This window comes from Podarcis gaigeae (genome assembly GCF_964106915.1).
Source record: "Podarcis gaigeae genome assembly, chromosome: 15".
NCBI classification, from domain to species: domain Eukaryota; kingdom Metazoa; phylum Chordata; class Lepidosauria; order Squamata; family Lacertidae; genus Podarcis; species Podarcis gaigeae.
In genome coordinates, this window is record NC_139692.1 from 20,454,189 (window position 1) to 20,477,222 (window position 23,034).

A 23,034-nucleotide genomic window follows, 5' to 3' on the forward strand; every position below is an offset into this window, starting at 1 on the left:
AGAAGTAGCCACAAGAAAATAATCTCAGATATGAGAAATGGAGAGGTTTAAGCAGATTAATGCACTTCAAACATATACTGTAGGGTGCATAATTTTCCATCCCCCATATAATTCTCTAACTTTCCACCGCATCACTTTTACGCAGCCCCTTGCCATTTCAAATCCTCTGTAAATCTTCCTCACAATTACAATTATGTCTTTTCATTAGTGTCTTACATAGCCAACCACAGTTCTTATCTCCAGACACTAAACAAAGTAGTAATTGGAGGAGGAGGAGAAAAGTAAATGTGAAGAAAAATAGGGAGAGGAGGAAATTGGGGACAGGGGAACCATCCATGGGTCTTTTTTTTCCTAGGTGCAATGTGTCTTTGAACTCCGATGCCTTTTTTTACTTTCCACGATAAATGATAGGGCTGTGTGTGTCCGTCCCAAGTGACAGAGGCCAGGGTGAAGAGGTGCATCTTTTACAGAGGACAGTATTAGAAGGGGTCTTTCTGGTCCAAGTCTGATTTTAGGAGACCAACATGAAGTTCTTCATCAGTGGTTAGCGTCTGGACAGCAGACTAAGCAGGCACACAGGTCACCTGGCCACAGTCTTCCCTACTATGGTGAGATGGACTGTATTTGTATTTAAATTATAATTTAATTAAAATGTGTGTGTGTGTAATAAATAGGATTTTCCTGGAGATTACCAATTATTTAAAGGCTGAATTGATGTCTTCCTGAAAAAAGTTTAACAACTATTATGTATCAATTCATGTAAAACCAATAAAAAAAAATTATTTAAAAAAAAAGACCAAAAAACCCACCCGGGCTTGTTCTGGTTTTTTGAAATAGAATAAATTGTGCGAGTCTGATCTCTCTTTTTTGGTAACACACATGAAGACTAGTCTTAAACTACAGGGTGAGTCTTTTAAAGGACTCACCCCGTATATTGAACAATAGGCTATATAGCACTCTTGTGTATCATGCATTCGGTGTACTGTACTCCCACCACTGTTTTGGGATGCAGTGTATGTTATGTACTGAAGTTCTCACCTGGGCCAGCAGGGGGATACTGTAGATAGTTATGCAAATAAGGGATCGAAAATGACGTTCAGTGATTGGATAGTTTTAGAAAATTGTTACAGTTACGTTGTACTGGAGCTCTATATAAGCAGGCTGACTGAACCCTTCAGTTCAGTTCTGTTCTGGCCTCTGAATAAACAAGAGCTGTTTGAAGAATCGCTGTGTCGTATCATATGTTCACCCACAACTTAACAGTGTACACACAGCATTAGCCACAGTCCATATCTATCCAGCATCTATATTGTCATTTCATGTGAAAGACTTTGTCAACCCGAATTGAGAAAAAGAATGAACTAGCTGTGTTTTAAACTGGCAATGCATACACAGCTGTACAGTATTCTGACAAGTCAGTGCCCAGATGCTTAGGAATAAATTCAGATGACTTTGTTGTAAGATTAATATGCTTCATATACACTCAGAGGACCTCTTATTCTTATTATTGCTTGACATCTTTTGCAAATGAACATTTGCATTCAGAACAGATTCTGGGACTCAACTCTAATAAGACGTGACTCAAGTTAAGCCCAGGATGGAAAATAACAGTTCTGATCAATATGCCTTGATCAAATAAAATCATATACATTGTTAAGGTGGTAAAGAGCAATCAGAAACCAGAACAATCTCCAGTGTTAACTATAAAAAATATTTATTTGCAATAATAAAATGTGCAGCCCCTAAACCCAGGAGCCAGGAAGTTCTCCATTAACTATTTCCAATATTTTTATGAACAATAATCAAATGCTGGTGGAGGAAAAATCCCATTCAAAGACAGTATGCACAGAGGTTTTTGCAGAAAGTTTCCTTTTAGTAAAACACATTTAGTTATACTGTTCATTATACAAATCATTACAATAAAATAAAAATAATTCAGGATATATACAGATTCTTTTTCTGCTTTTCAGCTTTGCTTGTGCTGAAAATAAATAGGAATAGCTTTCCTTCATATAATATTTAACAGAGTGACAAGCTGCTCAATGCTACCTTTTGCCAGTATAAGCTAGTTCAGAACTGACCTAATTCATCTTATGACCATTTAACGACTTGGATAAAGCTCAACTTTTATTCATTACTCAATGCATGCATGAAGGTAAACATCATGAGGAAGACCAAATATTTTTTTAAATAGCAAAACATATTGACTTCTGCCTTCTCCAGCTGTTCCCACTGTAATAAATATATGATTTTATTAATTAACTGTATCCTACCAGGATCCAGAGCAAAATTGTCTGAAGTGCAGCATGAAACTTAAGCATTTATACAGCTGTCAAGCTGAAATTAACCCACTGGAGGACAGTTTGATGCATGGATGCATAACCCTGTGTAGCACTGAGGTCACATTTCCTGAGCTACAAGCAACAGCTGATCTGCATGTCTACATTGACATGTAATTAACATAATTTAGATGGCACTAAGCCACAAGTGAGCGATACCTTGCACTTCCTCCGGATGCCATTTGTTTAAACAGGGAAAGCACTATAGAAAATTGTTTGAAGATAAGAAACTGAAATATTCAATGCCAATTTAAGTGCATGTCCAAAATGTCCAGCAACAAGAATACTCTGTTTTTTAAATATTTGATGGCATCAAAAGTTAGCCCCAGCTGAAGGTGTGGTTCATTACTAAGAAGTTACAACACTTGTGAAAATCAATTAAATGGGTATCAGTTTTGGTTGTTTATTGGAAGCCTGGGAAACTGTTTTCAGACTTCAGTTTCTCCAGCTTGGTCTTCTGTGGCATTAAACTTTCACTAAGCAAACAATGCTGTATCTTAGCGCCAGCTGAATCCTTAACTAAAGGTGACTGGAGACTTGTTATTGTGCATCCTGATATTCAAAATTCAAAATCCTGAGTAAACCTTGTCAAATCATCAAACAAGATTTCAGGAAGTGCTGTTTTCACCTCTTGAATTCCAGGTGTTTTAAGTATTCCTGCTACCTTGAGAACCAGTCTATTAAAAGTGAAACGAGATTGTCAGGATTCTTGTTCAATACGTCAGGCAAAACCACTTGAGTAACTACGTACACCCATTTCTGGTCTGATCTCATTCCAATTGTTGGAAATAAACAGGAACCAGAAGCCAAGAAGGTGTGTCTGCCTGATCTATAAATCCAATGCAAATAATAAAAACAATTTTTTCAGGTAAATCATCTTGAAACACTTTAAATGTTCACATTTCATCTATTTAGCGCCTGCTAAACAGGCAAAATTGCTGTTATTATTTCCCTTTCCCTGCAGAGCACTTGATTATTGGTTAAATACATTGTACCTCTAAAACCAGGCGTGTAATCCTAGACCCATCTGCAGGCTTCTTAGAGTTCCCCTGGGCAACCAGAGATAAAATACTGGCTTTGTACAGTGAAGCTCATTTGAGGACAGTGTTTATTGCTGTTACTTCACATGCAGAATATATATATATATATATATATATATATATATATATATTTGCTTTATATATATATAGCCTGAGGCCTTACTTATCCAATTGCATCAAATGACATGGCTGGAAGACAACTTTCACATGTTCCATTTTTGTTCCGTCAACTAGATAGACAGAAGAACCAGTTTGTTTGTGATAACATAAAGCAGTCTGCAGCCAAGAGCAGAACATAAAGCATTCTGCAGCCAAGAGCAAAATGAGACCAGCCTCATTCACACGTAACACTAATCCAAACCATGCAACAAGCTGTAGGGAAAACCTTGGCCTCAGATTGTGGATAAGGAGGAAAGACCTTAATCAGAATTCCAGGTTCGGTTGATGTGCTAAACTGAGCATTAGTTTAGCTGCTTATCATCCTGCATTGACATAAATAGCCAAGTGACTCCAGTCTCCTCCTTAGCAACAGGTTTGCAATCGCATGCACCAACCAGGCCAGAGTGTAAATAACCTCCTTTATGCTGCTTGCTAACTGACACCCCAAAGTTGTTTTCTATGGGACAGCCATGTTTCACCCATCATAAAGGCAATTGCCTCTCTAGGGACGCAAGGCTGGCCATATGAGGGAGGGGTGTTGTGCAGAGGACTCCCCATTTGAAAGACCGGCTTGTTGATGACCAAGCCATGGCCCTGTGCCAGAGAAAGCTCCGGGGGTTATGGCGCTCTTGGGCAATCCTGCTCCATGGCAAAGCAAGGCAAGGCAAGGCAGAGGTCAGCCTTGGGTGCAGGGCTAGGTGGAGCCCGGATAGGCAAGGCAAGGCAAGGCAAGGCAGAGGTCAGCCTTGGGTGCAGGGCTAGGTGGAGGCCAGATACTAGCCAGCCTGAGGCAGGACAAGTTGGGGAGAACGTCAACTGCACTCTAGGAAGTGAAAAAGTGATGGCACACCTACACCATGCATTCAATGCAGTCTTATACCACTTCTGACACCCATGTAGCTCTGGGGGAGGTCTCCTAACTACTCTCAGTACCCATAAGGTTTCTTTGGCAGAAGCCATGGATGTTAAGGTGGCATAGGAGTGCTTTACATTTAAGACTCTCCAAGAGTCTCCTACTGTGGTATGTAGTGGGAGAGCCTCTGGCCCCTCACTGGGGCCTCAGTGGAGTCTTCTGAATCAGAAGACAGAAATGCCACCTCCTCTGGCCAAAGGAACTCTGAACCCCTCAGGCTCATCAGGTAGCGGCACCTCTGGGACGTACCCTTCCCCCTTTTGGTTCAGAGTCCTAGACTTGCTCTCCTGAAGAGGAATCTGCTTTCCGGTCCCTGACACTGAGCCTCCTTTGCCGAGTGGGCCCAACTCCTCTTCAATCCCTGTCATCACTACTTGCCTATTCATTTCCCCGCTCCCCCTGGGCCCGAAGCAGAAAACATCCCAGAGGCAACCGGAGTGCGATATTCCATCTTCATATCACTGCTTGTGTGGTAAAATGGGGTTGGGCAGTGTGCGAAAACAACAGAAAGGAAGAGGAGGAGTTGGACCAGCAGATGCAAGAGGTGAGCTTTGTGTCACCGTTTTCCCCTGTGCCAAAAAAGCAGCTATTCTACGATCATCACAAATTTGTTTTAGACTTTTTGAATTTGTACATGTTATCAAATATGCTAGAAGAAAGGCAAACACCCAAAGGTCACACCTGTGCTTTCTGCCAAGGCTCCTCGCCCCACCTTTTCCATTGAAAGGTCAAGCCTGCTTTGCAAGTGCCTGCACACAAAAAAACAGAAACCTTGGGAGATCTTACACTGCCTATTCCGGATGAGAAAACTAATAAGCTAATATTAGGATGTGTGAAGTCGTCATTCATCACATAGCGATCCTTTCACAAGACAACTGTGTTGCATAGAAAATGGGTGCAAAAGTCACATTATGACAACTTTTCTGCCTCAAAAACGGTCAGGTAAATCAGCCCCATATGCTATCACTGAACTTCACTGCCACAATCTCTGTACTTTATGAATAGGTGCTTAACATCCGAGAAAATGTAGAACTGTTTTGCCATAGGTGGAAACGGGGGCTACGCTTTCTGATGGCGTTGCCCACACGAACAAAACAAGCTTGTATTCCATGTAGGAAGAGGTATGTCCTGAATTTCCTACACGCAAATCACTTGTCATAGGATTAATCTTATTGAAATGAATGTGATTATGTGGCTGAGTTGAAGACGACTCAAATGGAAGATGTTCTTGGTACATTTGTCCTGTAGTATCGTGCAGTAACATTTCTGATTATCTGTGTCCGATGAACTGAACTGAAGTCCAAAGATGCTTATGCCATGAAAAAAAATGTGGGTTTTTTTTCTTTAAGGTGCCACAAGACTCTCTTTTCTTTTCCTTTTCGCTGCAATGTATTAACAAGGCTACTCCTCTGGATATTGTTGATTATGTTAGTACCTGTTTTCTTTGAAAAATCACTCTCACTGTGCATCTTAAACAATACTCCCCGGTTGTAATTTCACAGTGAACGTTCATAATATGGTAATGGAATCCACTTACTATTGATCTGAAGGGAGGGGGGGACATCACAAATATCTATATTCTTTAGCTCCAAAGGCACTTCCAGACTGTTGCTATTTTAAGTGGGGATTTGATCACATTAAAGTTGATTTGCAGTTCTTTCACAAACTTACTTCCCCCCCCAAAACTGGACTTTTTGCAATAAGGAAAGCGATGGAGAAATGCACTGAAAGTGTGGGATAACAACTGCTTGGCGCAACATCATCTAACCTCCTCACAAACAAATCAGGATGAATACGCAATAAATCACAAAAGTCACCTAAACTCCCTGCAAACAAATTGGGATGAACGCTCAACAAACGGGTCATTTGGAAGCAAACCAATATTCCAGCTGTGTCATTCTCCCCGTGTAGCTTGGTCTCCCAGTGATATCTTTATATTATAAAAGAAACAAAAGAGGAGAGATTCCACTAGCTTCAGAAACGTCTCTGGTCATCTTGCCCCAAATAGTAATTTTCTTGGCACGCTTGGGGAAATGTTTTTGCTCCCGTTACAACAGTGACCCCTTATCAGATGCAGCCGAAAGGTGACACACACCCTTCTTAGGTGTTCACCAGCCAAGGAAGTGGAGACAGAAAATCCACAACATCTTGGTCTGAGAGATGCTTCTGTTGTTGGATAGCAAGAAAGGTTCAGCTCTTACACCAAAGTGCCATTCTTACTGTCATACTTCAGTGTAGCCCGGGGGAAGTTGAGGGTGGCATATTCTGTAGTGTTCTGGGATTGGAAGGTCTTCACCTCTTCAGCTGAGCGCTCCCGTATTTTGCTGAAGACCTGGATGTCTGCGTAATGCACACTGCTGTCGTTGCGCTTCATGCTCTTCGGCTTGCTCACGGTGGCATAGACTGGGAACTCAGACACATCGTCATAAACGGGCCCAACATCCATTCCCTTCAGAGAGAAAAAGGGGAAGAGATTGAGGAAGGCAAATCTCTCTGAAGCAAGCTCAGCCCAATCAATGTTGGTGCATCAGGGAGGAAACCCATATGGCACCCCTGTTGCATTATATTCACTCCATATTTTTTATGTTAGTTTATAAGGGAAGGACCACAGGTCAGTGATGTGGCACCTGCTTTACATCAGAAGGTCTTAGGGTCAACCCACAGCATCTACAGGTAGGACTGGAAGAGGCTCACAGTCTGGAACCCTAGAGAACACTCCCTGTCAGTAAATGCAATACAGTCATACCTTGGAAGTTGAACGAAATCCCTTCCAGAAGTCCATTTGACTTCCAAAACATTCGGAAACCAAAGCATGGCTTCTGATTGGCTGCAGGAAGCTCCTGCAGCCAATCAGAAGCTGTGGAAGCCCCGTTAGATGTTTGGCTTCCAAAAATAGTTTGAAAACAGAACCCTCATTTCCGGGTTTCAACTGTTTGGGAGCCAATTAGTTTGGGAGCAAAGGCATTTGAGATCCAAGGTCCAACTGTACTGGGTTAGGCAGACCAATAGCCTGACTCCGTTTATGGTAGCTTCCTATTCCTGTTTTAATGTTTTAAAGGGGTTTTATTGTGTCGTTTAATTCTGCATGCTCGTATTTTAATGTTATGTGCAATGGGCTTTTATACAAGAGAGAACAGCTCAGAAACCATTTTGGGCTTTAAACAATATATAATATAATAAATAATTACATGGGGCACAATCCATTGGAAAATTATTCTCCTCGAGCCCCACTGAACATAGGGGGCTGCCTTATACTGAGTCAGAACATTGGTCCATCTAGCTCAGTACAGTCAACACTGACTGACAGCAGCTTCCCTGGATGTCAGACAGGGATAGTCTCAGCTTTCCTTAGAGACACTGGGTATCGAATCTGGGACCTTCTGCATGCAAAGCATGTGTTCTGCCACTGGGCTAGAAAAGAGCTGCTTGTGCTCCATTGATCAGAAAAGTCTGTCTTACTAGCACCATGCAGAGTCTTAGTAACACCAGAGCACACACTTTTATTATTCCAGATTAATTACTCCAGAATATACATCAACCCATGGTAATGCATTCACAATTATTGATGACTTCAGAACTGCAGTTAAACATACAACAGGATCATAGAAGTTGGAAGGGACCCCAAAGGTCTTCTTGTCCAAACTCCTGCAATGCAGGAATCTCAGATAAAGCATCCATGAGATGTGGCCATCCACCCCCTGCGTAAAACCTCCAAGGAAGGATGAATGCACCAAAGTAGATGCATTGTGTGTGTATGGTTAAAATGGCCTGAATTGAGCACACTCACAAATTGACTAGGCTCATGAAGCTGCACTCACAGCACTGCAACTCATACGCCTGTGTGGCCTCTTGTGTGTATGAATTAGGGCCAAGAACGGAGTTATAAGGCTGATCCAATAGGCACTACTTCAACTCAAAGTAACATGGCACTGAATCAGCAACATACTTTAGGAGCTTTTGCAATTGGTAGGCAAAGTCTTTTCAGAGGCAGTTTTACCTTCTTGCTCTCTGGGTGCTGCTGGGTGCTTGACTTAATGATTCTTGTACCTGCGGAAGAAACAGCGGATATTTAGAGAAGCAGCATAGCTCGTACTAAACAATGATAGGAAAGGCTAAATTAGAACACAATGACTCCAGCAGAATCCTATTAATGTAAAAGTTCATTTTTTAAAACAGCAAGTTGCTAGACCTCATGAGTTTACAAACACCTCCAAAAATATGTAGGCACTGTGAGGTTTCCAGTAGGCTGGAAATAGAATTATTCCATCTACCCAGGCACAAGGACATTCTTCCTCAACATGCGTTCTGAAACAGCATCATCTCACAAATACAAATCCTTAATTGTTTTTGAGGGAGGAATGAGACCCCAGCCCCACTATAATTACTGCAACCAAAACAAGCTCAGCAGAACAGTAAGATTCTGCGGTAAAACACATGAAAATTAAGAGCAGGGGTGCAAAATCGTGTTGTTTGTATTGTCCACCTCAGAATGTAGGCGTTCAAGTCAGAACACCTGAGTCTCTTGTGTGTGAAAGTCAATAGGCCCTCAGCTATTATTCAGTTATTTGAACACCAAAGAGATCCTGCCTTCAGTATGAGCCCCCTTCACTGCGACATTTGCTAATTTTTAACCCAGAGTGAACACATGACCTTCTCCCATGAGAAAGCCCAGATCCGTTCCTCTGGCAGAAAGCTTCCCACGAAGCACTGGGGTACAGCCGACCACAGTGGTTAGTGGCCATAGCAACATCTAGCAGAAGGAATGTAACGGTGGAGTTTTCCTTTCCAGTCCTCCAAGAAACCTAGGAACATTCTGTTTATTCCTCTCTGCTAACTTTGCTGTTTGTCAAGCGATGTGTTTTGCTAGGCCAGGGCCGCACTGGGCAGCCAGGTAGCAATTCTGTTTATTGTTCTTGGCTCCCGCTTGCTTTTAGGAAGGATGTTTTCAGCTCTAAGCCCAAAGACTGAATTTGGATGTTTCTTTGTCTCCATGTTGATAAACGCCTGGTGCACGCATAACATTCTAGTTCTGAAAACACCCTGTTTCCAGCTGCCCTTACAGTATTACCCAATCCTGATCCTGTTTTCTGTTGTTGTTGTTGTTGTTGTTGTTTCTTACCCACCCTTCACCATTAGGTCTCAAAATGGTTTACTGCATAAGTTTAAGGCAAACTTTATTAAGTTTACTGCATAAGTTTAAGGAAACTTTAATAAAAATATTTTTTAAAAAAATCAAAATGGTTTACTGCAATTTTAAATTCAATATTACAGACCCTCCAAGTGTCACTATTTTCCAGGGACAGTCCAGGATTTACAGAAGCCATCCAGGTTTCTGACTTGATCCCAGAACCTCCCACTTTTCCTTAAGACATCTCTATTTTCATCGGAGAAATGTTGGAGGGTATAGAGCTATGCAACCTGCCAAGCCAAGCAGATAAATAACTATACAACCTTTAGAGGACACCAGTATAGGGAAGGTTTTTTAAATAAAAAAAAAAGTTTAATGTTTTATTATGTTTTCATATATGTTGGAAGCTGCCCAGAGTGACTGGGGAACCCAATCAGATGGGCAAGGTCAGGGGTCTGCAACCCGCGGCTCCGGAGCCGCATGTGGCTCTTTTACACCTTTGCCGCGGCTCCGGGGCGGATACTAGCAAGGGGAGGAGGCGCATTGTGCGCCCTGACACTCCCCACTGTGACGGGCGCTGTACTGGCTGTGACGTCGCATGGGGGCAGTGCGTGCGTTAGTCACGCACTGTCCCGACGTCACCTTCCCACCCGCTGTCAGATCGCGGCTCTGGAGATATATTTGTTTTAAATGTCGCAATGGTTTTGCGGCTCCCAGTTTTTTTTCTTCTTCGGAAATGGGTCCAAGTGGCTCTTTTTGTCTTAAAGGTTGCAGACCCCTGGGCAAGGTGTAATAAAATTATTAATACTATGGAACAGGACGTCCCTATTTTCCTCAGAGAAATGTTGGAGGGTATGATATTAAAAACAGTTTAGAACAAATTACAGTCACAGGAATAGGGTATATATATTTATGATCAGTGTATCTTCAGCAGAAACTACATTTCATAACACCTACACACCACTCGATTGTGAGGGGGAAAACCTCAAAGGGGTTTACAAAAAAGACAAAACAATTAAAATGAACGCTAAACATTTTAGCTTCTTAACATTGCAGCTGCTGCACTGTACTCTGGACTGCCAATAATCTATTTTCGGGTCATTCTGTTTTAGTAACATATCCTTAACACTTACACACAAAGGCATTCTCCATGCTCTACGTGGTTCTTGGATCAAATGGAGGGCAGCCTATGGTACATTAATGCAGCACATAACAGTGTAGAGCACTCTAGACCAGGAACATGTGGCCCTGCATATATTTTTCAATGTTCCCAGGCAGTTGCCCCGTTGATCGCTAACAGAATCCCTTGAAACCAATAGGACTTGCTTCCAAGTAAGCCTGTTTAGAACTGTGGTGTGACTAGCTGAGTATTGCAGGGTTGTAGGCAGGAGACGAGAGGGTGAAACACCCGGGATGGAGCTTCAAAAATCTGGTAAAGAAGCCACGTTCCAGGTCGTTCCAGGTCTTGCTTATAAAAATATTTGCAGAGGATTATTTACCTGGCTTTTCTTTTTTCCGCTTAAACAGCGAAGGGCAGTTCCTGAAATAAAAGAGACAGAGTTGCATGAAATTCAGAGGGTCTTTAATCCTCTAATGGCGCACTGATCAGTACTTGGTAAAGGTGTATTGATCCACAGCCTGCCGCAAAAAGCTGCAGAGTAGAATACTCCTGTTCAGGTTTCCAGCCAGTCCCATTCATTTCTCTAACCCACCTTCAATTTTCTGGTTCTCACCCTCATCTGTCAGTCAGTATTCCATGCCCACTGAGCATGCTCAGTCTTTGCCAGGTTTGTGAAAAGTGCTGGGACGAAAAGAAAACTGCTCAGAAACAGAGCTTTAAAACCCAGACCTGTGCCTAGAAAAGCACCATGAAAGGAAGTCTGGATGAGCTCTGACTGGGAATTTGAGCCCTCGTCTCCCAGGTTTCAGTCTGATACTCCAACCACTACACCACCCTGCCTCTCATTGGCTGTAACACGACTGGTGCTCTAGATTTCAGCATTGCCAGCAGCAGAGGGGAGAGATACCACTGTGTTATATGGATAGCTAAAGAATGGAAAAATACCAGGAGGGGTTGGGGGACAGAGAGAAAGGAGGCGCGGCTGTGGGGAGCCTGTTGCTAAGGTACCCGCCTAAAAACTCATTTTTCCATGGAAAGGGTTGGAAATGCCGAGAGCTCCTGGGCAGGGAGCCACAGCTGGCAGCTCTGTGACCTTCTTCAGAAACAAACACCCGGCTCTCGTAACATGCCTCCCTTCCTCCAGCCAGAAGCCATGCGGCAGCACGCAGACCGAATGCATTGTACAGTCAGCAAGCACACACTGGCTGGCTTATGAAAAGAGAAGAGAATGGACCCTGTTCAGTACAGGCCACCCCACCCGTCCTCTTCCCAAAGCTGGACATTGTCCCTTGCTCCCAGTGAGGACCCCTGCTCTCTTTCCCATGAATAAGAAAATTGTTTCGCAGCTGTATTCTGCTTCCATGTGATCCAGTACTTGTTTGCCCTTTCTGTGCTTTTATGGAGCCTAAAACTAATGTTGAACTGGAGCATTTTGTTTCTTGTTTTCTGCCAGAGGTTTTTTTCCCCCCAGGGCGGAGTTAGTGATTAGATCAGCCACATGTTTTGGAATGCATCTCCCATAAGCCCTAGCCAGGGTGATTTTGCTGGCTGATGGGAGTTGTAGTCCACAAGCACAGTTAAAATAAGTCGTGATCCCATAAGGCATGGTTCCTTGTAAAAGTTTGTTTCACATAATGGTTTGTTGCAAAAAAACCAAAAAACAAAAATAAACCATGGTTACTCTGCGTGGCTGAGTTCAAATGTCCAAACAAGCCATACTTTAGCCAAACAAATCAGAGCATAGCGTCATGTCTGAAGCATACCAGCTCATTTACATGAGTAGAGCTGCCATACGTCCAGATTTTCCTGGACATTACCAGGATTTCAAAGGAAGAATTGACGTCCAGGGGAAATTTCTTGGATCTTAAGCAGCAACATATATAATATGGGAACCCTAACCTGAGAGTAAGCTGCACCAAACTCAATGGGATTTGCTTCTGAATAAATATGCATAGGATTCCACTCTGAGAGTGGTATCCATTGGGTGGTATCCATTGGGTGGTGATATCCATTGGGACTGGTAGTATCCATTGGGACTGTTAAGTTGTGGATGAACATATCAGACAATACAGCGATTCTTCCAAAGCAGCTCTTTATTTGTAAGCTGGACCAAACTGAACTGAGGAGCTCAGTCAGCCTGCTTATATAGAGCTCCACTAGAATGCAACAGTAACCATTTTCTGTAATTAGCCAATCACTGAACTCCACTTTCGATCCTTCATTTGCATAACTATCTACAGTATCCCCCTGCTGGCCCAGGGTGAGAACTTCAGTACACAACAGGGACTGGTAGTATCCATTGGGAATGGTAGAGTGAAAGGCAGAGAGGCCAATATAGGCAGAGCCAGAACCAATGACAGACAGAGTCAACTAATTCTACTTTTGCCCCCATCCTCTTCCCTGCTGACATCTACAGCGACAGCACTGGAACTCAGGGGGAAGAAACTGAGTGGCAGTGACTCCCTGCTAGACAAGTAGGCAGGCAAGGGCTGGCTGAGGATGGACTGAGGTTGGTGGGGCAGTACCCCATTCATTCACCCAAAAGGACTGCACTACAGATAAAATCCATTCTGCCTCATTTTCCAACGTGTTTTCCTTCCCTGCTGCAAGTCCAGAGACTTATGCCAGGGGTCAGCAAACTTTTTCAGCAGGGTGCCGGTCCATTGTCCCTCAGACCTTGTGGGAGGCTGGACTATATTTTGGAAAAGAAAAGAAAAAAGAACGAATTCCTATGCCCCACAAATAACCCAGAGATGCATTTTAAATAAAAGGGCACATTCTACAAACACGCTGATTCCCGGACCATCCGCGGGCCGGATTTAGAGGGCTATTGGGCCGGATCCGGCCCCCAGGCCTTAGTTTGCCTACCCATGACTTACACTATCTTCTTGTAATGTAAAGAGCAGGTGGAGCATCATGAAAGACCCACAACTCTACTGGCCATCTTTCCACTCCGGCACCAACTTGTTCATTTCTCTGTTCTGCCAAGGCCTGGGCAGTGCAATTAAAATAGCTCTGCTTTAAATATAATCATTGGCATCCTAAGCCTGTTTCCTAAGAAATACAAGGCCCCTGTATCATTTTTCAGAGCTGCTTTTCTCTTGTATCGGCTGGCAGAGCGGAGGGGTGTTTTAACAAGCTGCCCCGCAGGCGATGGCTATTCTGAGGCTGTCTGCGGGCTAATCCCCGGCTCGTCCGTCCAAAGGCATCTCCAAGCTTCTGCTGGATCAGACAGAATTAGAATGGACAAGGATGGGAGAGAAGTCTACAGCAATGAGGCTGCTCCCTCTCTCTCTAAACCAAATACAAAATGTTCCTGAAAAATCTTGCCCTTTGAGGCTTAAGCCCTAACCCTCACAAACCACTTTTTCCCACAGCTACCCAGAACTACTTGATCACAGTTGTCCATGTACTGGTAACCTGCAGGTTGGATTACCGCAATATGCTCTGTGTGGGACTACCCTTGAGGCTGGTCCAGGGGATGCCACTGGTTTAAAACCAAGCAGCTAGGCTGCTTGTTGGGACAAACTTCCACCAGCAAATACCACCTTGTCTATTGGCTACCAACCTGCTGTGAGGGCTAAGCTCAAGGTTTAGGTACAGTGGATGCTCGGGTTCGAACGTGATCCGTGCAGGAGGCACGTTCACAACCTGCAGCGCCGTGTCTGCGCACACGCGGGGTGCGATTTGGTGCGCATGCGCGAGTGCCGAAACCCAGAAGTAACCCATTCTGGTACTTCCAGGTTTGGCGCGGTGCGCAGCCTGAAAACACACAACCTGAAGTTTCTGTAACCCAAGGTATGACTGTCCTAACATGTAAGGCCGTATACAGTTTGGGATCAGGTTATTTGAGAAGCTGTCTTAACCCTTACCTACCCAGTAGTGATAGGTCATTGCATTCTGCAGAAGAGATTATCCCCCAAAAATATCAGAGGACCACTCAGTACTATTTTTCTAGAAAAAGAGGTGCCGGAACTCATCACGAATACCTTCCTTGTTCTCTTATACAGTAATGGCAATGGTGTCCACCTGACACTTGCCAGTACCGAGTTCCAGCCAGTTCTGGCTGGGGAAAAACCCCACCCTGGGCCCACTTCACAGCAACTCAGATTGGGACTGCCCCTGTTTTGTGGAACAGCATCTCTTAAGATACGACCGGTGCCTGCTATCAGTCCTTTTCAGAAATAAACGGAAGACGTGTTTGTTTCAATACGTTGTTCCAGTTGGGTGAATTGGTCTCTGGCCTCAGGTGTTTATTCTGTGCTGTTTCTAAACCTGTATTACATTGTGCTTTCTCTACTTTTTTTTTTTTAATGCTTAAGGTATTTTTATTGTATGTTTGCAAATCACCATGAGCCTCATGGGAAATGCAATTCATAAACAAAATAGACAGAAAAGCGATTACAACCTCCAGCTGATTCCACTATGCAAACATGGTGCAAAGTTCTTTTTGTACGATCAACAGCATTTCTCCATCTCTTGCGCTAAATTTCCATGCCACACTCTTGCTACTCCAGGGCCTTGTCAAAAAATATTAATATTCTGCAACTCAGCTGGGGGTGGGGGTTAGATTCAGCCCCTCTTTCCTCCATCTAGCTGCTTATTAAGTGGGATTGTAATCTCCACTGGTTGCTTGTATCTCATAATTTTACATGTCCTGTAATGCAATTTTCCTTCTTCATGGGATTTTGACAAATAGAGAGATAATTTTAGGTCCTATGGAAATCAATGGGACAGGTTAATAATGGCATAAATAAAGTCCTGTTGTTTCAATACAAACTAAGTGCAACCGACTTCTTGCTTGGATTTAGCTCACTGTTATTTCAAATCACCAGCTCAATTAATTATGATAACACTTCAGTCCATTAGAAGATTTTGAATCAATTAATCTAACTGATCAAATGCACACTGCAGCCCTAATGGCAAAAGATGCTGAAGTACTCTGAGCACTCTAAAATGCTACATAAATGATAAGTATAATTATTACTGTACTCCTACTGCATTATCTGTGGAAGAGAGTGGCACTGTTAAGCAGAAATTGTTTCAGCCAGCTTGCCTTGTACGGCTCAGTTAAAGATGTGGGAAACTCACACTCTGATTAATTTCTTGTTGTTTGTCATTTAGTCGTGTCCGAACTTTGTAAACCTTTTGTGGGTTGGCAGGCCTGGAACTAGTTCCCATGTCTTGTTCCTCTCTAAGGAATCAATTTCAGCCTTCATGGCATTTAACCATGGCTCAGCATCCTCTGAGGTTAAACTTTGGACCTCTTGGAAGCTTGAAGGTTCCCAAACCTTCTCTGAGTTACTAACAACATCTGTATCTGCTATGGCTGTTTTAGCAAACTCTTCAGCATACCTTTTGGGTGGTTTACCCTTTGTCACCCTTTCAGATCTGCGTACTATACACCAGTCTTCCATGCTAGGCTTCTCCTCTTTAGGAGAATGCTGGGCAAGCCACAGGCCTGGGCAGGCTGGACTGTCCTCTTATATACCTGCTGGGATTGACAAGGCATCTGACCCTCACCTGAATCTCATAGCTCTCCTGTAGCTGCCTCTGATTAGTTATCATTTAACTCTTGGGGGAAATAATTAGCATCACACGCCATGTGCATGGAAGTTGCCGAACCAATTAACCAACTAGAAGGATTACTGTTAATAGCACCAGTTTTCCTATAACTTGATATTCCTGGATAGTTTTGATGAACTGCAAAAGCATTTTTAGTTTGTTTTCTGTTGCCACCGTGGAACTTTTCTTTATTAGTGCCACTTTGTTTTATATGATTCCTTGCAAATGAAGGAAAACAACTTTTCTGCTTGTATATGTTGATAATATAATTTTGGTTACTGAGGACAAACAAGGTTGTACATAAACAAGATTGGGTGCAGGCCTGGCCAGGACATAGGCATCCTGACTGTGCCAAAGATGACCTGTGTGCTTGCTTGCTTGCTTGCTTGCTTGCTTGCTTGATTAACAGCTGTTGGGAACTTCAAGGTCTCTGCTCTCCCTTCTTATGGTCTTTGTACTGGACCTGGAGACTCCAATAGAGAGCATTCCATGTCAAGAAGGAGGGTAAGTGGGCACTCTATCAAATGTCAGGGCAGGAGTTACACTGAGCAGGGCCTTTTCACTGATGGTGCCCATTGTATGTCTCGCTCTTCCCAGACCTGCTCTCTTTTGGTCTGTATTTTGGAGCTTTATAATTTAGGAAGACTTTGGAAGAACTGGTTGACAAGTCTTATCAGTTGCTGACGTATGAGCGGATTTTATTTGCTGCTATTCTGGGCTTCTGGTGCACCAGGGTTTACACCAGCGTAATAGAGTTGGCCAGGATGCCAGAAGGGATACAATTTACAAGCTTTCTCCCTTATCTGCACAGCAGGGGGTGTTCAGTCAACAGTGCAAAGGCTGAGCTGAAGCATTCCCTGCTGGTTACCTGCTTTCAGAAATAGGGGTCGCTGTTTGGTAGTAGCCAATTGGTTAGCTGTCAGATTCTAGAGCTCCCTATTGGTGGCTCTCAGGTAATTCACAAAATACAGAGTCCATTCATAAAACACAGTGTTCATTCATAAAGCAGTAACATAAATCTTCATTGCTACACATTGGGTGTATATTTCAACGGTTGAATGTACAAGTTTATGGCCATGCTATAGTGTAGTGTTTATGCGACTGTGAATAAAAGGTGGCTGGGCCCTTGCATGAAGTCTTGGATTTGCAATTTTGGGAGAGGGGAGACTGACCGATGGGGAGTGGGAGGGCTGGCGAGGCCCCCTAGATTTAGAGGCTCTAGGCTTCAGCCTACTTAGTCTCCCCAAAACTGCCGGATTTATGTATAGGCTAAGGGCCCACCCACACTTTCAAAACATGGGTCCAATAAGTTGTGCGTTTGTGTACTTCTGCTGCGTTCCCCAGTAAAGTCGACTGTTTATTGCTGAATTGGAACAAACGTAAATCCACAGAAAACCCAATTGACATTTGCTCTGATTCAGCGATTGAATATCGGATTTTATTGGGGAAAGTGGTGGGGCCAAAAGACCCACCCACTCCACACAAAAGAAACAAAAACTTCTCTGACCTGAAATCACTTTCAAGGGAGAAATGAAAGTGTGGCAAGAGCTCCAGGGAACACTGAGTTCCAAGATTCCCACCAAAGTATCTTTCTGTTGAAAGATTTCAGGCAGAAAGAGCCACAGGAGCCAATGTGGGCTGGAGTCTGCAAAATCATTTGGGAGGGGGGATACCTTGCAATTTAGGAGCAATTTTTAAAAAGTAAGTTTCTAGTCCTCGTTACTTATGGAGCTAGAGGGGGAAACTCGAAGGCATGATTCTGCTTAAACTGCTCTCTAAGAGAGACATTTGTTCCTGTTTTATAGTGTTCTGGTCCACACATTCAAAAACTGTAAAACAACCGACAATCACATTACTTGGTTTTAGAAAGGCACCTGCACCATAGGTTGAAAGCACTCTTATACCACTTTAAGTGTCCTGCTTCCTCCAAAGAATTCTGGGAACTGTAGTTTATGAAGGCTCTCCTAACTTTTAAGTACCGTATTTTTCGTCCCATAGGACGCTCCGTCCCATAGGACGCACCTAGTTTTTTGGGCTCCTGCAGGGCTCCCCAGGCTGCGGATATCTGCCCGGCACGAGGGGCGCTCTGCTTTAGGGCGCCCCGGGCGGCAGGCTGCTATACCTGCGCCGGGTGGCAGGTGCGCACCGACCCCTCTCGCTCTCCAAGCTTCAGCGAAAGCCTGTATTTGCTCCATAGGACGCACACAGATTTCCCCTTCATTTTTGGAGGGGGAAAAGTGCGTCCTATAGGGCAAAAAATATGGTACCTAGTAGATATGTTTAAAACAAAGCTAAAACAAACCAGATACTCATGACAAAAGCCCATTTATCCAGCTGTGTTGCCATTCATAAAGTACACAATCAAACTTTTGATGGAGATGCTCAGCAGGAATCTGAAATGTATTCTCAAGCCTAGCAGATCAGGCCAAAATATCTGAATCCCAGCTGCTGGGAATCCCAAGTGAGGATTCAGGTCCAGCTTGTAGGCTTCCATTTTGAGCATCTGCTTGGCCACTGTGAGAACAAGATGCTGAGCTGTGATGAACCTTTGGTCTGACCCAGCAGGCTAAGCTCATCTTAGGTTCTATTTGGAACCATCTGAACAGAAAACGTTGTCCTTAACCTCAGGAACAGGGCTGGGAACCTGTAGCTTGCCAAATACTGTTGGACTCCCAAGTCTCAACATCCCTGACCATTGGCTATATTGGCTGGGGCTGATGGGAAACAAAGCACCATTCACAGTGTTATGTACTGAAGTTCTCACCCTGGGCCTGCAGGGGGGATACTGTGGATAGTTTTCACTCAGGTCCACATATGCAAATAAGGCATCAAAAGTGACGTTCAGTGATTGGATAGTTACAGAAAATGGTTACTGTTGCGTTCTAGTGGAGCTCTATATAAGCAGGCTGGCTGAACCCTTCAGTTCAGTTCTGTTCTGGCCTGTGAATAAACAAGAGCTGTTTGAAGAATCGCTGTGTGATCTGATATGTTCACCCACAACTTAACACACAGAGGTTCCCCAGCCTTGCCCAAGGGGGATTCCCAGATTGCTAGCAGCCCTGTATAGGGAAGCTTTCTAAGGTGTAATGTTTTATTACATTTTTATATATGTTGGAAGCTGCCCAGAGTGGCTGGGGCAAACCAGCCAGATGGGTGGAGTACAATTATTATTATTATTATTATTATTATTATTATTATTATCTGCTCTGCAGTTATCCAGCATGTGCTTTTGCTGACCCACCCATCACCATTTCATTTCCCACTTGCTATCAAGAGAAGCCCTTTCTCTTTGTGATGTTGATCTCCACATTCAAGGATGGGAGACCTGAATCTGATCTGGATTTCCCCCCTTTTAATTTCCTCCTGTTGCCCCAAACTGGCTTTGAAAAGCCCTGCATAGAGGTCACAGCTACGCCATACATTTAAAGCACATACGGTTTCTGCCAAATAGTCCTGGGAACTGTAGCTTAACGCACCCACCCACGAAGCAATGATTCCCCAGCATCCTGAACAAATCATGGTTCCCAGGATTCTTTGGGAAAAGCCATCTCCTTTAAATTTGTGGCGGGGGGCTCTACAAGCGTCTGTGAGAAGTTGGACTCCTCACAGCAGAGGCTCAGGGAGCCAGTGTGGTGTAGTGGTTAAGAGCCATAGACTCATAATCTGGGGAACCGGGTTTGCGTCTCCGCTCCTCCACATGCAGCTGCCGGGTGACCTTGGGCCAGTCACACTTCTCTGAAGTCTCTCAGCCCCACTCACCTCACAGAGTGTTTGTTGTGGGGGAGGAAGGGAAAGGAGAATGTTAGCTGCTTTGAGACTCCTTTGGGATAAAGCAGGATATCAAATCCAAACTCTTCTTCTTCTTCTTCTTCACATTTGATAGGTGCCTGCAGACCAATGGTTTGGTAGTAATAAAATTCTGAAAGGCTCCCTGTTTGCTTGTATGTGTGCTTGTCTTGAAAATAACACTGGGAGTTGCATGTGTCAGACCAGATATCCCAGGTGAGAACATTGTGTGTGGGGGGGGGATTTTTTAGAAATTAAGGACCAAGTTGAAAATCCACCAACAAATCTAGACAACTTTTCACCAGGAAATAACCCTGCAGTTCTCTCTCCACTAGATGATGCTATTTCTCTGTTCCACTACAAACCATTAGCGTCACAGCAAAACCGAAAATCAGGACTTCTGTTTCACAGTGAGCCTTCTCTCCTCTTGCTCAAAGCAGTCTTTCAGACAGCGGCCACACCACAGACTGGGCTCTCCCCACCCACACTCCCGATGTAGGAGATCCTTCCACCTGCCATAAAAGGAATACACTTCTTTCTGCTGCTGCTTCTATTACTGTATTTACTCTGTATCAAATGCTCACCTTTTTTTTGCCCAAATTACGTTGTGAAAATTGAGGGGCGCATTAGATTCTATGGCACATTTATATTCGCCAGCAAATACTTTTTTTTTGTTTCAAAGTTCTGAAAATTGACGTGCGCATTAGATTCGATGGCACATTAGACTCAAGTAAATATGGGATATAGGAGGCAAAATAAATGGGGACTCCTAGGGAGATTCCTCCCCAGAATGGAAGGACTATAGCTCAGTAGAACAGCATCTGCTTTGCATGTCAAATGTCCTAGTTTCAGTCCCCAGTGGCATGTCCAGGTAGGGCTGGGAGAGACCCCCTGCTTGAAGCCCTGGAGAGCTGCTGCCAGTCAGTGTAGACAATACTGAATTAGATGGACCAAAAGGCAGCTTCATATGTTGCTAGATCACACCAAACCACTCTCATTTGGGACTCAACATTTTCCTTTTTTTAAAGGGAAATTTCCTTATTCCGAATAGGATTCCTCGCAAGAAAAGGGAAAAGTTGACAGCTATGGACTTCAAATGTAAGCTGAAGGAATTTTTGGCACCCTGAACCTTTTTGTCAGCAACCTTTTGAAGCCAGTAGACACATTTGCCATTTTGAGAAAATGCCATTGATGCCAGAGGCTTGCAAACTCTCTATCTATCCAACTATTTATCTATCTATAGTAAAGGTAAAGGGACCCCTGACCATTAGGTCCAGTTGTGACCGACTCTCGGGTTGTGGTGCTCATCTTGCTTTATTGGCCGAGGGAGCTGGCGTAGAGCTTCCGGGTCATGTGGTCAGCATGATTAAGCCGCTTCTGGCGACCAGAGCAGCGCACGGAAACGCCGTTTACCTTCCCGCCGGAGCGGTACCTATTAATCTACTTGCACTTTGACGTGCTTTTGAATTGCTAGGTGGGCAGGAGCAGGGACCGAGCAGCAGGAGCTCACTCCATTGTGGGGATTCGAACCGCCAACCTTCTGACCGGCAAATCCTAGGCTCTGTGGTTTAACCCACAGCGCCACCTGCGTCCCCATAAATAGTGGTTGGATCCCCCTAAAAGAGAATGGCTGAGTGACAACCAGGATGTTCCTGGTTCGAAAGTCGCCCAAAGTCAGTGGCATTAGGCACAGCACTCTTTCCTGGCCTCATCACCTCATCTGCAATATATGGAAAAGAATGGATTTCTTTTCAATAATTAAATTGTTTTCTGGTTGTTGTTCCCTACTTTCTCCAAGGAGTCCCCAGTGCAGATTAATGCACTGGGTTCTCAAGTGGCTGTCAATACAACAAGGAGTGCCAACTGACCCCCACCCCAGTCAGCTCTTAGGTTTTTAAATGTTGCCTGATATATAGAAACCAAAGAGCAAAGTTTTTTCTCAGCATGGAGATAGTAAACAAAACTGCCTATTAAAGGCAAGACAAAACTGCTGCTAAGGGAACAGGAGCAGCAACAGGTGGGAAAAGTTGGCAGCCTGCTAGCTCTCCTCTGAGTGGTTAATTTCTAAACGGGGCGGTGCCAGCACTCCAGCCTGCCCATCAAACTTATACACATTGACCTCCTATAATCTAGTTAGGGATGGGGAACCTGCAGCCGTCCATCAGCCGCATCAGCTAGCAGAGCCAATGGCTGGGGATGATGGGAGTTGTAGTCCACCAACATCTGGAGAACCACAGGTGCCCCCCCACCCACCCCCAGCCAACCTGGTATGTATGGGCTAGTGGCAGCTCTCATTGGGACAGGCAGCACACCCTGTAAGTGCTCAGCAAATAAGTCTCGGGGTTTTGACAATGAATTAGCTTCTGCGTCAGGCTGAGCTCCATTGACACCTGTCTCCAGTTAAGCTCTGCCTCCTTTGGAGAAGTGGAAGCCGCTCCAAGAGGATCTCTCTGTATCTTGCCTGCAAAAGCATTTAAGGCAGATCAGGAGAGGGGCAGGCTCCTCCTGTGGATGTGAAACCTGGAACGCTTCCATCCTTCCCCTAGTCGATACCAGGTGCTGCCCGGGTGGCTCTGCTCTCAGCCACGGGGCTGAGGAGGATGGTGGTGGCACCATCTAGAAGAACCAGCCAAGCTCTCCAGACCCGGCAGGGAAACACCACCTCTCCCTCTCTTTAACACGACACAGCTGGCAAAGCTGGTCTTCATCGTAGCCCTGGGCTGCCCCCAAGAAGCGCTCCCTCCCTCTTTGCCCAGCTCCCAAGCAGCAAGCCAGCCCCAGCTAACTCACCAGCCGCAGCAGCAGCACTGGTTGCCCATTTCGCTCTCTGGAGGGAGAAATCGTGCCTTTCTGCAGAGGAGAACCTCACTGGAGCACAGGGCGCCCGCATTTCCTGGTTCCCTGTTCAGCCCCTGGCAGATCCAATCCAAGGGAGTGTCTGGATCATGGACGTGTCAGGTTTCTCCCTCCATCAAGGAAGGCAA

General features: G+C 44.4%; 1 protein-coding gene and 1 long non-coding RNA gene across 2 annotated transcripts; one reads left to right on the top strand and one right to left on the bottom strand.

Moving 5' to 3' along the window:
* Positions 1–837: 837 nt before the first annotated feature.
* On the top strand, positions 838–6,132 carry LOC310832408. Its single transcript, XR_014558267.1, has 2 exons — positions 838–4,197; positions 4,252–6,132. It is a non-coding gene; the product is annotated as an uncharacterized lncRNA (long non-coding RNA).
* LOC310832395 (uncharacterized protein C11orf52 homolog) lies at positions 5,815–23,034 on the bottom strand. The gene is made up of 4 exons (XM_083714182.1): positions 22,841–23,034; positions 11,079–11,119; positions 8,449–8,498; positions 5,815–6,900 (listed from the first exon to the last, which is right to left on the bottom strand). Exons 1-4 carry the CDS (start codon positions 22,867–22,869, stop codon positions 6,649–6,651), a joined length of 372 nt encoding a protein of 123 aa, XP_083570308.1. The 5' UTR covers positions 22,870–23,034; the 3' UTR covers positions 5,815–6,648.